The following is a 16,218-nucleotide window of genomic DNA, read 5'->3' on the forward strand; positions in this document are numbered from 1 at the left end:
GCCCCGGAAGTCACTTAGTTTAAATAGACCTGTACAGGGAAAAACCTTTTAAAAAAATTTGTCTTAAACCATAAGGCCCAGAGCTTACATATTTAGTATGTGTTATACTCTAGTGGTTCTCTATGAAGATTGTTCAAATCATGACCCTTGGTGGTCCCTTATTATGCCCCCCTTCGAAGAAGGAGGGGTATATTGTTTTGCAGATGTTGGTCGGTCGGTCTGTCGGTCGGAATGTAGACCAATCCGTTTCTGGATGATAACTCAAGAACTCTCGGGCCTAGGATCATGAAAGTTGATAGGGAGGTTGGTCATCACCAGCAGATGACCCCTATTGATTTTGAGGTCTGTATGTCAAAGGTCAAGGTCACAGTGACCCTGAATAGTAAAACGGTTTCCGGATGATAACTCAAGAACCCTTAGGCCTAGGATCATGAAAGTTGATAGGGAGGTTGGTCATGACCAGCAGATGACCCCTATTGATTTTGAGATAGTATGTTAAAGGTCAACTGGTCACAGTGACCGTGAACAGTTAACGGTTTCCGGATGATAACTCAAGAATGCTTAGGCCTAGGGTCACAAAAGTTGATAGGGAGATTGGTCATGACCAACAGATGACCCCTATTGATTTTGAGGTCAGTATGTCAAAGGTCAAGGTCACAGTGACCAGGAACAGTAAAATGGTTTCCGGGCAATAACTCAAGATTGCTTGGGCCTAGTGTCAGGAAAATTGACAGTTAGGCCATACCAAATTGATTAATAGTTCTTCGGAAAATTTAAAAAAAAAATTGGAGCGGGCGAGCGAAATTTTTATTTTATTTTTTTTTTCTCAATTTTGATTTTTTCAGAGGCGGGTAGATTTTACATGGAGCGAGCGGGCTTTTTTTATTTTTTTCCCAGCTTGGACCCTTGAGGAGGCGGTTATGATTATACATGAAGTTAACATTTCTTTAGAAATAACACAGAAATCAAACATTTACAGTGTGGGTAACACAGTATATAGCTTTTCTATTATGTTTTAAAGACTACATGAATGATTTTGCAAATAAATTCTTGCCAAACCTCACTGAATCACTTTGTTTTTCTTAGTTATAATTTCTAAGGGATGAGAGTCTTATTTTTAATTTTGATTTTTCTACATTAATCTGAAGGCCTGCCTATTTAACGGCACAGCATGAGGAATATTTAAGACAAAACAGGCACATGTGTGGAATAACATTTCTTCTGAAGCACAGTTAGATGGCTTAGGCACATGAACAACTTTGTGCCCCTAGTGGAACTCCAACCCATACAGGTGAAGGGAAGTAACAAACCACTTGACCAGTGAGACCAAACAGAGTTGGTCATACAGATGCTTCGACATTGCTCGAATCCCTTTGGAATAATTTCTTAACAGATCAGGCTAGCTTATGTTTTTGTGGTGGAGATTCATTTCAGGCAAAAATGATAACAAGACTGACAAAGAATGATCCCAATATGGCCACCCTTAAAGTGTTATATGGCCACCCTTAAAGTGTTGTTTGTTTTGCTTTGACTGAACTAGAAATTTAGAGTTGGGGAGGTCTGTTTTTTCCAGTTTTTTTTTTCGTTCTATCAATTCACAGCCAAGTAATAGACAAACAGGCAAAATTGGGGTTACAAAAGGACATATTTTATATCTACACTACTTATTTGAAAAGCTAAACAATTTTTAAATTGACTAAATGCGTTTCGATAGAATATCTGACTGCTGTACTAAAGAAGTTACGTTCAAAAAGATTTGGCCTAGACAATGTGATAGGTCGGTCAGGATCTGTGAACAAACATTTTTTTAAGATAGTAGTTGGCCTCAGCTTTGGGCTCTAGATATAACATACTGAACTAAACAACTGATAACAAATGGTTTGAAAACTATATCTGAACAATATTTCCAAATATTTTAACTGCATCCCCGTGCACGTCTTACAAGTCGTGCTTCGTTCCTTTCACTGTATTGAACAAAAGTAGAACGTGCCTACTTCATTACCTACCGACACATCGAAGGCCATGTGTGGCACTAGCACAGACACTCCAGATTTAAAACAAATGATGAACAACACCATAATTCCTGACTTTTTGAGTTTTGGTCATCAGTAACATGTATTACGGATGCATGAAATCCGATCAATATCACTTTGACGCATTAAAACAGCGATAAAACCTGCTTTGCCGTTATTATTCCGGACCGCGTAATCGGGAAAAAAATCATTTTTTTCGGAGATTTTTATGTACGTGCGGGCGGGTGATTTTTATTTTTTTTTCTCGGGAATGAAATTATTGATGCGGTAGTTCCGACGAACGACATATCAATTTGGTATGGCCTTAGGTTGGCCATGACCAGCAGATGACCCCTATTGATTTTGAGGTCATTAGGTCAAAGGTCAAGGTCACATTGGCCAGGAACAATTGAACAGTTTCTGATCTTCTTCTCCAAAACCATAGGGCCTAGGGCTTTGATATTTGGTATGAAGCACAATCTAGTGGTCCTCAGGCCTCGACCTTAACTTTTTTCAGCAGTTGCCAGCAGGTCCACCAACTTCTAAAATCTAGTAGACCTGCTCAGACTTTAGTGGACCTCCAATTCTATCACATAAATTGTGATGCTGTAGACGTCATAACTTCATATGACTCAAAGCAACAGGACTTATTTCTAAAATAATTAAAAATGGAAGACTGTAGCAATCTGTTATCCCGAAAAATAATTATTTTGAAAAGTGTCCCAAAATATGGACACAATAATCATCATCCTCCCGACCCGTGTTGAAAGTGAAAAAAGAAAACATCAACAATTAATTATCGGTAATTATTCTGATGATAAACTAAGTAATTGGCCTTGTTTTCATCTTCAAAGAGCTAAAAGAAGTGTGTCGGTTATTCGTGGCATCTGAAGCGGAGATCAAAGCGATATAGTTTCCCCGAGATTGTCATGGCATTACGTCATGTTTTCGCGCCATGTGACACATCACTGTCTGATCGTACTTTCTCGATTCCTTTAATTGTTGAGAAGAAATCAGTAAAAAAGTTTTTTCTTTCATTTTTTAAAAGCGAATGTGCAATATCCCGAATAAACTGACATGTAAATGTGTCAAACCGTGAACGATGATAGTGGATGTCCTACCTCTGTGACCTATTTGCCCTCAAGAAATTTACATTATTGTTTGAGAAGAATATCTAACAAAGTGTTTTGTCAAAAAATACATGTACAAAGAATCATTTGAAACTTACTAAAAACCGCAACGACATCATACTGTATTATTTTAAAACCACATTTCTATTTACGTTCATTAGGTCACGTAACCTATTCTGCCGAGCTAACAGAAATCTGTTTGCCAAAAATCGTTTTACTCCATGTATTTAAACTGCTGCCGCTTTTTCATTATTTAAGATTTTTTAATTGTGTTTTTTGTACTTTCTGGTCAAAAGTCTGAATTTTATTACCATAGTATGTACCGTTTATTTACTTTAAGAAAGAAATAAATAATCAAGATCGCGCTGTTTGAAATTTTACAAAACATTATATGAAAATTTGATCGTTTTTAAAGAATTTTGCCTACATTCCTGTCGATATCTTATTAAAATTGTTACAGAATTCAAACTGTGTTAGTTCTCAAGCGGTGTTGAAAATTTAAAGCGATTATATTAAAAAATGAATGCACTACGCGCGTTTTTGTGTCAAAAGTAACCGCGATGTAAATTAGACATTACGATAGGTCGCACGTGCTTGTGGAATGGAAAATTACCAGCATGACGTTTTGATATTTTTACGATTTGCGGGTAAATTCCAGTCAATCCAGGTAATTTTGCCTGATGTAATTTCTCAATTTGGTAAATACCACGTAACAACCACTCGCCCGATCGGTGGAGTAGTCCATTCGTGCTCTCCTGACTTTAACTCGCCAATGCTTATAACGGTAGAATGCCGTACTTAAGGCAAAATCAACTTTCGTTTTGTGAATTCGCCGATATGGGTACGATTTTCCCCCCTATTTGTTTACTCTTAAGGGTTTTATTTTATTTGCAGACCGTGGCTGAAAATTGGTTGACCGTCGGTCTACCCAACTTTTGATAGTTAGTGGACCTGCCGATATTTTGGTTGCGTCGGTCCAACGGTCCACCGCTAAGGTCGAGGCCTGGTCCTCTAGCAAGATTGTTCAGATTATTTCCCTTGGGTCAAATATGGCCCCACCCCGGGGGTCACATGGTTTATATAGACTTATATAGGGAAAAACTTTGAAAAGCCTCTTGTCCAAAACCACAGGGCCTAGGGCTTTGATATTTTGTATATGAAATCATCTAGTGGTCCTCTACTAAGATTGTTCAAATTATTCCCCTAGGGTCAAATATGGCTCCGCCCTGGGGGTCACATGGTTTAAATAGACTTATATAGGGAGAAACTTTGAAAATCTTCTTGTCGAAACCACAAAGACTATGGCTTTGATATTTTGTAATGTAGCATCATCTAGTGGTTCTCTACCAAGTTTGTTCAAATTATCCCTCTAGGGTCAAATATGGGGCCGCCCCAGGGGTCACATGGTTCATATAGACTTATATAGGGAAAAACTTAGAATCTTCATGTCCATAACTTACATCATTCAAATTTGGACCACATGTATAGTTTTGAGTGGCAAGATGAACCTTGACATTAGTTGACCTTGATCTTGACCTAGTGACCTACTTTCACATTTATGTAGCTACAGCCTTCAAATATGGACCACATGCATAGGTTTGTGTACTGAAAAAAAACTTTGACCTTGTTATTGACCTAGTGACCTACTTTCACATTTTTGAAGGTACATGCTTCAGATTTGGACCAAATGCATAGTTTTTTGTTCCAAAATAAAATTTGACCTTGATTTTGACCTAGTGACCTACTTTCACATTTCTCAAGCTACAGCCTTCAAATTTGAACCACATGCATAGTTTTGTGTACTGAAATGTACTTTGATCTTGAAATTGACCTAGGGACCTACTTTCACATTTCTGAAGGTACAAGCTTCAGATTTGGACCACTTGCATAGTTTTGTGTTCCGAAATAAAATTTGACCTTGATTTTGACCTAGTGACCTACTTTCACATTTCTGTAGCTACAGCCTTCAAATTTGAACCACATGCATAGTGTTGTGTACCGAAATAAACTTTCATGTTGAGATTGACCTAGTGACCTACTTTCACATTTCTCAAGCTACAGGCTCCAAATTTGGACTGCATGCCTATTTATTTTTGTGTTCTGAATTGAAATTTGACATTGATTTTTGAGTCGGCTAAAGGCTGAAAGCCTTTTGACGAGTCCTTGCTATCCAACGATTCTCTAAATGGACCAAATAACACAGTGAAGGGATGTAGTTCCATTAGATTTCTCAAACTTCAAACAGTTCACTGCATGAATGAAGTTAAGTTGTGTCAATTCCCTTTGCTATGACCAATATACGATGTAATCTGTCATATTTATGACTTGTAATTGTGCAATTCTCGAATGTAACTCATTAAGCATAAATGTGCATTTTAAGAATTGCGCAGGCTAACAGAGCTTGGGTAACATCCAGCGAAAGACAAAAAATAGTTCCAGCAGGGCTCCAGATAAGATGCATATTAGCGTAAATTACGTATAGAAATAATGCAAATACGCATGTCTAATAATTTCTAAGCATATAAAAACGTATATAAAATTACAGAAACGCACACAATGCTTTTTTAAAAACAAAATCTGAATCGTCTGGATGCGTTAGGTAACATAGCCGATCAGCCTTAATTCTCCCACATTGAACGTAAACACGCATCGTATGATTTCTATAAACTTTGCGTGGGTTGAATTTTGCAGTCAGTAAACGGATAAATTATCGGAAGAAGAAGCTTTTACTTGTTTGTTTAGTTACTACTGATATTAAAAATGATTTTAATTCTTATTTTTCGAGAAATAAACAAATCGGCGAAACATTAAATTGTATTTTCTTGTAGTTTTTGAAATCGAAAGTAGATCGTCTATGTTTGGCGAAACGAAACAACTTTTTTATGAAAAGATTTAAATAAGAGGTAATTTAACCGTAAACTTCAATGTCAGATACTGCCAATTGCTGCTAAATGTCTTCATATCATCACAATTTGTAAAATATATTGTTCAAACTGGAGAAAAGTGTAATCGTATCCGGATTTAATATTTTGGGTAAATATCGAGCTGTGTTATGAAATTTTAAGAAAGAAACTAAAAACAAACTGAAACTGGTAGACTATACTGTCAGTACATCAATCATTAGCCGACTCAGGCCATTCAGGCTTTTGATTACCTATTACCTACTTTCACATTTCTCAAGCTACAGCCTCCAAATTTGAAGCACATGCATAGTTCTGTCTACCGAAATGAACTTTGACCTTGAAATTGATCTAGTGACCTACTTTCACATTTCTCAAGCCACAGCTTTCAAATTTGGATCACATACACTTTGTTTTGTACGAAATGAAATTTGAACTTGATTTTGACCTTGAGCTAGTCTTGAAATTTGGAACATTCAAAAATGGCTCAGTGGATGGCACCAAGATCTCTCTGTAATCTCTTGATAGGTTAATAGGTTAAAGGTCAGATTAAACCAGAATGGTAGAACTTTTGTTTACAGTGAGCATATAATTTCTGTTCCTTGTGCAATTACTGATTGCATCAAGGGGGGCATTTCGTGTTCGACGAGCTCTTGTTTTACATAGACTTGCTTGTTTTTGAAGCAGTGGAAAATAAAGTTACACCACAAGCGTAATGTTTGATACAGATTTCAATATTCATCTAGAATTGTCTTATTCATGACCTACTCACCAACTTTCTTGTTTTTGAAGGTACAGGGTAGAAATTTGGACCACGTTATAACTTTTATTACTGATTTCAGTACTTATCTTTAATATTCTTAACCTTGAACTGCTGACCTACTTTCTTATTTTTGAAGCTAGTTCAAGCTACAGCAAAAAAATGTGGGCAACCAGTTTAATATTTAAGCAGATTTCAGTAGTTACCTCGAATAATCTTTACCATGATCTACTCACCTAGTTCTTGTTAGTGAAGCTTAAGGAAAGAAATTTGTTTAAGCAAGCAACTAAACTCAGGTGAGCGATATAGGGGCATCATGGCCCTCTTGTTTAAATTTTTAGAGAGAGAGAAAAATGCCTAAAATTTGTGAATGAGTTGCTTTAAAGTAGTCTCTAATGTGAGTAGATCTCCACTTACTTTTTAGCCCATCTGAGCCAAAGGCTCATGGTGAGCTTTTGTGACCGCTCGACGTCTGTCGTCCGCCGTGCTTCCATCAGCAATTGCTAAAAAATCTTCTTGAAAGCCACTGGGCAGAATTACACCAAACTTCACAGGAATGATCTTGGGCGGCCCCCTTTCAAAATTTTTCAAAGAATTGAATTCCATGCAGAACTCCGATTGCCATGGCAACCTAAAGGAAAAACTTTAAAATATCTTCTTGTCCAAAACCGCAAGGCATAGAGCCTTGATATTCCGCATGTGACATCCTCTAGATTGTCCTCTATTAAGATTGTTCAAATTGTGCCCCTGGGGTGAAAAGAGGCCCACCCCGGGGGTCACAAGTTTTACATAGACTTATATAGGAAAAAACTTTAAAAATCTTCTGGCCTGATACTGCTTTTGTTCAAATTATGCCCCTGGGGTGAAAAGAGGCCCTGCCCTGGGAGTCCCAAATTTAACATAGACTTATATAGGGGAAAAAAATCTTCTTGTCTGAAAGTTCAAGGCCTAGGCTTTTGATATTTGGTATGTAGCATTGCCTAGTGGATCTCTAACAAGATTGTTCAGATTATCCCCTTGGGATGAAAAGAGGCACTGTCCTGGGGGTCACTTGTTATATGAGTTATATAGGAATAAATACTTGAAAAATGATCAGATCATATTTCCTAGACTGTTTAATTAAAATTACCTGATGACCCCAAGCGATTAGGGGTCACTTGACTGTGACCTTGACCTACTTTTTAGCTTACCTGAGCCAAAGGCTCATGGTGAGCTTTTGTGACCGCTCAATGTCTGTCGTGCGTGGTCTGTCATGTGTCCGTCAACAATTTCTAAAAAAATCTTCTTCTTCAAAACCACTGGGCAGAATTACACCAAACTTCACAGGAATGATCCTTGGGTGGCCACCTATCAAAATTGTTCAAAGAATTGCCATGGCAACCAAAAGAAAAAAACTTAAAAAATCTCCTTGTCCAAAACCACAGGTCCAAGGGCTTTTGTATTTGGTATGTAGCATCATCTAGCGGTCCTCTACCAAGATTGTTCAAATTATCCCCTTAGGGTCAAATATGGCCCGCCCTAAGGGGTCACATGATTTACATAGACTTATATATGGAAAACTTCTTGTCCAAAACCATGGGTCCTAGGGTTTTGATATTTGGTATGTAGCTTCATCTGGAGGTCCTCTACCAACTTTATTCAAATTATTCCCCTAGGGTCAAGTATGGCTCCTAGGGTCAAGTATGGCCCTGGTGGTCACATGGTTTATATAGACTTATATAGGGAAAAACTTTGAAAATCTTCCTGTCTTTAACCACAGGGCCTAGGACTTTGATATTTTGTATGTAGCAATATATAGTTGTCCTCTACTAAGATTGTTCAAATTATCCCCCTTGGGTCAAATATGGCCCCGCCTAGGGGGTCACATGGTTTATATAGACTTGTATAGGAAAAAACTTTAAAAATCTTCTTGTCTTAAATCACAAGACCTAGGCCTTTGATATTTGGTCTGTAGCTTTTCCTGGTGGTCCTCTACAAAGGTTATTCAAATTACTACCCTTGGGTGAAAGAGGCCCTGCCCCTGGGTCCCAATTTTGCATAGACTTATATAGGAAAAAAACTTTAAAAATCTTCTTGTCTGAAACCACAAGACCTAGGCCTTTGATATTTGGTATGTAACATTGCCTTATGGTCCTCTACCAAGACTGTTCAAATTATTACCCAGGGGTGAAAAATGGCCCCGCCCCGGGATCCCAAGTTTGACATAGACTTATATAGGAATTTTTTTTTTTTGATTTTTCTTGTCTGAAAGTTCAAGGCCTTGGCCTTTGATACTTGGTATGTAGTATTGCCTAGTGGTTCTCTAACAAGAATGTTCAAATTATGCCCCTGGGGTGAAAAGAGGCCCTGCCCCTGGGGTCACTTGTTAAATGAGTTATATAGTAATTTGGGGTCACTTGACTTTGACCTTGACCTGTTGACCTACTTTTTTGTTTTTTAAGATAGAGCCTTGAAATTTGGATGACAAATTCCAGTTTTGCACACCGATCTTAAACTGACTTCAGTGACCATGAATGTGACCTACTGACCTACTTTCTTAATATTTTAGCATCAGTTTGACATTTGAAACATGTAGCTCATATTACTCAGGTGAGCGATCCAGGGTCATCATGACCCTATTGTTTGTTTTTTAAGATACAGCCTTGAAATTTGGATGACATGTACAGTTTTGCACACCGATCTTAAAACTGACTTTCAATGACCATGAATGTGACCTACTGTCCTACTTTCTGATATTTTAGCATCAGTGTGCCATTTTAAACATGTGGCTCATATTACTCAGGTGAGTGATTCAGAGTCATCATGACCCTCTTATTTTCTCATTAATATTATGTTCATGTCTTGTTATTTATGTTTAAAATGTTTTCATTGTATTTACAGATTGACCTCTCCGATGTTACTCATTGCCATAGCAGCTTGTCTAGGAGCGTGTTACATAATCAGCCTAAAGAACCGAGATAACAAACTTAAAATTATGGGTTAGATTTTTTGTTCACTTGGATATAAACATTATTTCTGGTTTACATGTACATTGAATAATTACTTGTATAAATCCCGCACGATAACACAAACGATAACATGTTTGATAATTATCAGTTTTCTTCAGTAAAACGTTTCAATACAGAAAATATTTTTGTATAACATTACAGTATGCACTTAACTTCTATGCAAAATATCTTCAACAACAATAAATCTTGGATTCCATGATGAATCTGTCAGATCCAATCATGTACAGTTTTGCAAGCCGATCTTTAAACTGACTTTCAGTGACCATCAATGTGACCTACTGACCTATTTTCTTGTTTTTAGCTCACCTGTCACGTAGTGACAAGGTGAGCTTTTGTGATCGCCCTTTATTCATCGTACGTCATCCATCCACAATTTCTTGTGAACATAATAGAGACCACAGTTTGCAATCAATTTTAATCAAACTTGCACACAACTTGTTTGGAATAATATCTCGGTTCCTTTCAAAAACTGGCCAGATCCTTATATGAGTAATATAGGAAAAATACTTTAAAAATTTTCTGATCATATTTCCTGGACTGTTTTATTATCCCCCGACGAAAGTCAGAGGGATATAGTTTTGGCATTGTCCATCCGTCCGTCCTTCTGAGCTCACATTTGCATACTTAGGTGGCTATAGGAACAATAGGTAACTGTACTTTTTCTTTGATGTCATTCATTCCGTAAGGCTTTTATGTTGCTATTTTTCTCTTACGTGGCTAAAAGAACAATAGAGAGAACAAAAGAGTAGCCACATAAGTATCCATATGTAGGAAAATCCGTCCGTCTTTCCGTCCGTCCGGAGCCATATCTAGGAAAAAGGTTAGGAATATTTATATATTACTTCATAGACATGTTCACCACTTTGAGCTTTTGCGGCCCACCAAGTTTCAGTCAGATTGCCCTAGTAACACCAGAGTTATGGCCCTTACAAGTTTCCAGTGTTAACTATATAGGGTACTATAAATATGGCAATTTCTGCATCATATCTTTTGGTATATTTGACCTAGAACTATGAAACTTAAACAGACTTTAGATCACCATAATGTGGTTGTGTACACCCTATTCAATGAATTTGCTTGTTATAATTACCTGATGACCTGAAGTAATTAGGGGTCAGTTGACTTTGACCTTGACCTACTGACCTACTTGAGATTTAGATGACAAGTACAGTTTTGCACACCGATTCTAAAACTGAGTTTCAGCGACATGAATATGACCTACTGACGTACTTTCTTAATATTTTAGCATCAGTTTGACATTTGATCATGACCCTCTTGTTTATGTTGCTGTGAAGCAAAATGTAAATGTAAACATCATACAACAAATAGTATGAAAAACTTCCCATTCTGACATAAAACAAGTAAAAAAAACTTCCCATGCTGACATAAAACAAGTAAAAAAACCCGTCCCATACTGACATAAAACAAATTAAAAAAAAACAAACAAAAAAACTGCCCATACTGACATAAAACAAGTAAAAAAAATCCTGCCCAAACTGACATAAAACAAGTAAAAACTTCCCATACTGACATAAAACTAGTAAAAACCTTCCCATACTGACATAAAACAAGTAAAAACTTCCCATACTGACATAAAACAAGTATAAAAAACCTTCCCATACTGACATAAAACTAGTAAAAACCTTCCCATACTGACAAAAAACAAGTAAAAAAAGGCTATGTAAAGGTAAACAACAATATACATAAAGAAGTTCAATATTGTATATTAGAGGTATTGATATCTATTGTTGTATGATGCGACAGATGGACTCTTGTATGATTAATATCTGGTTGGTGTGTTTTTCGTGTAGATTTACGTATTGTTTTTCAACAAACCATATCTAGTTGTATTGTTGGGTGCTTTTAGCTCACCTGTCACAAAGTGACAAGGTGAGCTTTTGTGATCGCGCGGCGTCCGTCGTGCGTGCGTAAAGTTTTGCTTGTGACCACTCTAGAGGTCACATTTTTCATGGGATCTTTATGAAAGTTGGTCTGAATGTTCATCTTGATGATACCTAGGTCAAGTTCGAAACTGGGTCACGTGCGGTCCAAAACTAGGTCAGTAGGTCTAAAAATAGAAAATCCTTGTGACCTCCCTAGAGGCCATATTTTTCAATGGATCTTCATGAAAATTAGTCAGAATGTTCACCTTGATGATATCTAAGTCAAGTTCGAAAGTGAGTCACGTGCGGTCAAAAACTAGGTCATTAGGTCAAATAATAGAAAAACCTTGTGACCTCTCTAGAGGCGATATTTATCATGGGATCTGTATGAAAGTTGGTCTGAATATTCCTCTTGATGATATCTAGATCAAGTACGATACTGGGTCAAGTGGGGTCAAAAACTAGGTCAGTAGGTCTAAAAATAGAAAAACCTTGTGACCTCCCTAGAGGCCATATTTTTCAATGGATCTTCATGAAAATTGGTCATAATGTTCACCTTGATGATATCTAGGTCAGGTTCGAAACTGGGTCACCTGCAGTCAAAAACTAGGTCAGTAGGTCTAAAAATAGAAAAACCTTGTGACCTCTCTAGAGTCCATACTTTTCAATGGATCTTCATGAAAATTGGTCAGAACGTTCACTTTGATGATATCTAGTTCAAGTTGGAAACTGGGTCACATGCCATCAAAAACTAGGTCATTAGGTCAAATAATAGAAAAACCTTGTGACCTCTCTAGAGGCGATATTTATCATGGGATCTGTATGAAAGTTGGTCTGAATATTCATCTTGATGATATCTAGATCAAGTACGAAACTGGGTCAACTGCGGTCAAAAACTAGGTCAGTAGGTCTAAAAATAGAAAATCCTTGTGACCTCCCTAGAGGCCATATTTTTCAATGGATCTTCATGAAAATTGGTCACTTAGCCACAATGAACTTGGTTGAGTGTGGACAGGTGAGCGATTCAGGACCAGCATGGTCCTCTTGTTCAGGCTTGAATGATGGAGTTAGACAACAGGTTTTTGTCATACACCTGGGTAGAATTATAAATTTACTGGAAACAAGCTGATTGGCTTCCTCACATGAAATAATGTAATGTCCTGAACAGAGTTTCATTCCAACAGCACAGATGGGATAATGATTAAAACCTTAACCACTTGGCTGTGATGCTCCACACTATATAGCTTGTTAAGTACCAGTATATGGTTGTAAGCAATATGAATATGTCTGTTTCTTTCCAGGGAAAGTGTTATGGGTTACTGTAGACCAGACATCCCAACTCTCCCTTTCCGATCGGGTTTCTCCCGATTCTGGTTGTAAAACGTGACCACCCCAATCAGAAGTCTCAATCTCCCGATTAAAAAAAAACAAACAACAAAACAACATAAACAACAATAAAAAAGCAAAACTTATGAAATAATCCACTTCTTTGCACCTATCTGATACTGTACGTATCACTGCTGAGTCTGTAAACAACACCTTTCGGAAACACCTTTCAGATATTTTCGCACCTTATTCTACCCCTGCTGATTATTGTTTATTACACGATTCATCAAAGCCAGGTGTTGATTAATGTGTCACAATTGAAATTAAAATCCAGACGTTAGATATCTAATTAAATTCAATCAAATTTAGATTAGAAATTATACTGGCTTTACCTTTTTCTGTAACTTTTTGAAATCGAAAGTAGATGGTCGCCGAGTCAACCTGCTAGGTTTTAAAAAACATTTCTCTTAAAATCATTTTGATAAGAGGAAATGTCATGGTAAATTTTAATATCACTTACCATCAAATGCTGTTAAACTGTCTTTGCATCATAACAATTTGTCAAACACATCCTTTTAACTGGAGATTTAGGCAAATCTACGAAAGTGTAACAATACCTGGACATTCAATTTTGGATAACAGAATTTTGATCAATAAAAGTATTTGAGCGAGGGGTTTTAAATACTGGTTGACAGGGATGAGAATCAAACAGTAAATTTTCTATTGCTTGAACTTTTATTCTTTTAGCTATATACATTTTGCTTTTACAGTTCTAACAGCTGCACTGTTCGTCATGTAAAATTCACCTGGGGAGTCTTCTTTCCAACAAAAGAAATAAAAGTGCAGGTTTAATTCTCAGTGGTGTTTTGAATTTAGACATACTGCTTAAAGTGCCATAACTATTTAATTTTGCACAGAAGGCTTCATGTATTATTATTCCAAAACATTAAAAATGCATGAATAATAAGATATAGACAAGTGAATTTTTTAAGACTAGTGATTTTATAAGGGCAAATAAGTTTATATTATCATTAGATTTGTTAAAAAAAAGCTTCGTTATCATGAACATAATTACCGCGGTATAAAATCTCCCATCACCTCAATCTGCCACTTTGGAAAGCAAAAACTCCCATTTGGCGTTCAGAAAAAGTTGGGATGTCTGCTGTAGACCTATAATTATTTAGAATGAAAAATACTCCCCAAGGCTAGATATTGTATAATGTAAAACTTTTTTGCAGGTCGAGAACTAAGTTTAGCTCAGCAGTATGGCGCAGTTGGTTTATGTTCATTTCCCCTATTCTGGTTGGCTGGTGCAGGATCTGCAGTCTTCTGGGTTATTGGTAATATAGTTTTTCCTACTTTTTAGCTCACCTGTCACAAAGTGACAAGGCCAGCTTTTGTTATCGCGCTGTGTCCGTCGTCCGTGCGTGCGTGCGTCCGTCCGTAAACTTTTGCTTGTGACCACTCTAGAGGTCACATTTTTCATGGGATCTTTATGAAAGTTGGTCAGAATGTTCACCTTGATGATATCTAGGTCAAGTTCGAAACTGGGTCACGTGCCTTCAAAAACTAGGTCAGTAGGTCTAAAAATAGAAAAATCTTGTGACCTCTCTAGAGGCCATAATTTTCAATGGATCTTCATGAAAATTGGTCAGAATGTTCACCTTGATGATATCTAGGTCAAGTTCGAAACTGGAACACGTGCCTTCAAAAACTAGGTCAGTAGGTCTAAAAATAGAAAAACCTTGTGACCTCTCTAGAGGCCATATATTTCACAAGATCTTCATGAAAATTGGTCAGAACGTTCACCTTGATGATATCTAGGTCAAGTTCGAAACTGGGTCACGTGCCGTCAAAAACTAGGTCAGTCGGTCAAATAATAGAAAAACCTTGTGACCTCTCTAACGCCCATATTTTTCATGGGATCTGTATGAAAGGTGGTCTGAATGTTCATCTTGATGATATCTAGGTCAAGTTCGAAACTGGGTCATGTGTGGTCAAAAACTAGGTCAGTAGGTCTAAAAATAGAAAAACCTTGTGACCTTTCTAGAGGCCATATATTTCACAAGATCTTCATGAAAATTGGTCAGAACATTCACCTTGATAATATCTAGGTCAAGTTAGAAACTGGATCACGTGCCTTCAAAAACTAGGTCAGTAGGTCAAATAATAGAAAAACCTTGTGACCTCTCTAAAGGCCATATTTTTCATGGGATCTGTATGAAAGTTGGTCTGAATGTTCATCTTGATGATATCTAGGTCAGGTTCGAAACTGGGTCACGTGCAGTCAAAAACTAGGTCAGTAGGTCTAAAAATAGAAAAACCTTGTGACCTCTCTAGAGGCCATATATTTCATGAAATCTTCATGAAAATTGGTCAGAATGTTCACCTTAATGATATCTAAGTCAAGTTCGAAAGTGGGTCACGTGCCATCAAAAACTAGGTCAGTAGGTCAAATAATAAAAAACCGTGTGACCTCTCTTGAGGCCATATTTTCCATGGGATCTGTATGAAAGTTGGTCTGAATGTTCACCTTGATGATATCTAGGTCAAGTTTTAAAGTGGGTCACGTTCCATCAAAAACTAGGTCAGTAGGTCAAATAGTAGAAAAACCTTGTGACCTCTCTAAAGGCCATACTTTTCAATTGATCTTCATGAAAGTTGGTCTGAATGTTCACCATGATGATATCTAGGTCAAGTTCGAAACAGGGTCATGTGCGGTCAAAAACTAGGTCAGTAGGTCTAAAAATAGAAAAACCTTGTGACCTCTCTAGAGGCCATACTTGTGAATGGATCTCCATAAAAATTGGTCTGAATGTTCATCTTGATGATATCTAGGTCAAGTTCGAAAGTGGGTCACGTGCCATCAAAAAGTAGGTCAGTAGGTCAAATAATGAAAAAACGTTGTGACCTCTCTAGAGGCCATATTTTTCATGTGATCTGTATGAAAGTTGGTCTGAATGTTAATCTTGATGATATCTAGGTCAAGTTTGAAACTGGATCAACTGCGATCAAAAACTAGGTCAGTAGGTCTTGAAATAGAAAAACCTTGTGACCTCTCTGGAGGCCATACCCTTGAATGGATCTTCATGAAAATTGGTCAGAATGTTCACCTTGATGATATCTAGGTCAAGTTTGAAACTGGGTCAAGTGCCTTAAAAATCTAGGTCAATAGGTCAAATAATAGAAAAACCTTATG

The 16,218-nt window shown here is 37.2% G+C and overlaps 1 protein-coding gene across 2 annotated transcripts in view; it reads left to right on the forward strand.

Annotated features, from left to right (window-relative positions):
- The window catches only part of LOC123559576 (prenylated Rab acceptor protein 1-like), a 74,692-nt gene that overhangs the window by 40,165 nt on the left and 18,309 nt on the right, over positions 1-16,218 (forward strand). For both annotated transcript variants that reach the window (XM_045351516.2, XM_045351517.2), the window contains exons 3-4: positions 9,683-9,780; positions 14,258-14,359. In XM_045351516.2, coding sequence (XP_045207451.1) covers positions 9,683-9,780; positions 14,258-14,359 — 200 coding nt within the window. The remainder of the gene's footprint in view (positions 1-9,682; positions 9,781-14,257; positions 14,360-16,218) is intronic.

Source organism: Mercenaria mercenaria, chromosome 10 (genome assembly GCF_021730395.1).
Source record: "Mercenaria mercenaria strain notata chromosome 10, MADL_Memer_1, whole genome shotgun sequence".
NCBI lineage: Eukaryota > Metazoa > Mollusca > Bivalvia > Venerida > Veneridae > Mercenaria > Mercenaria mercenaria.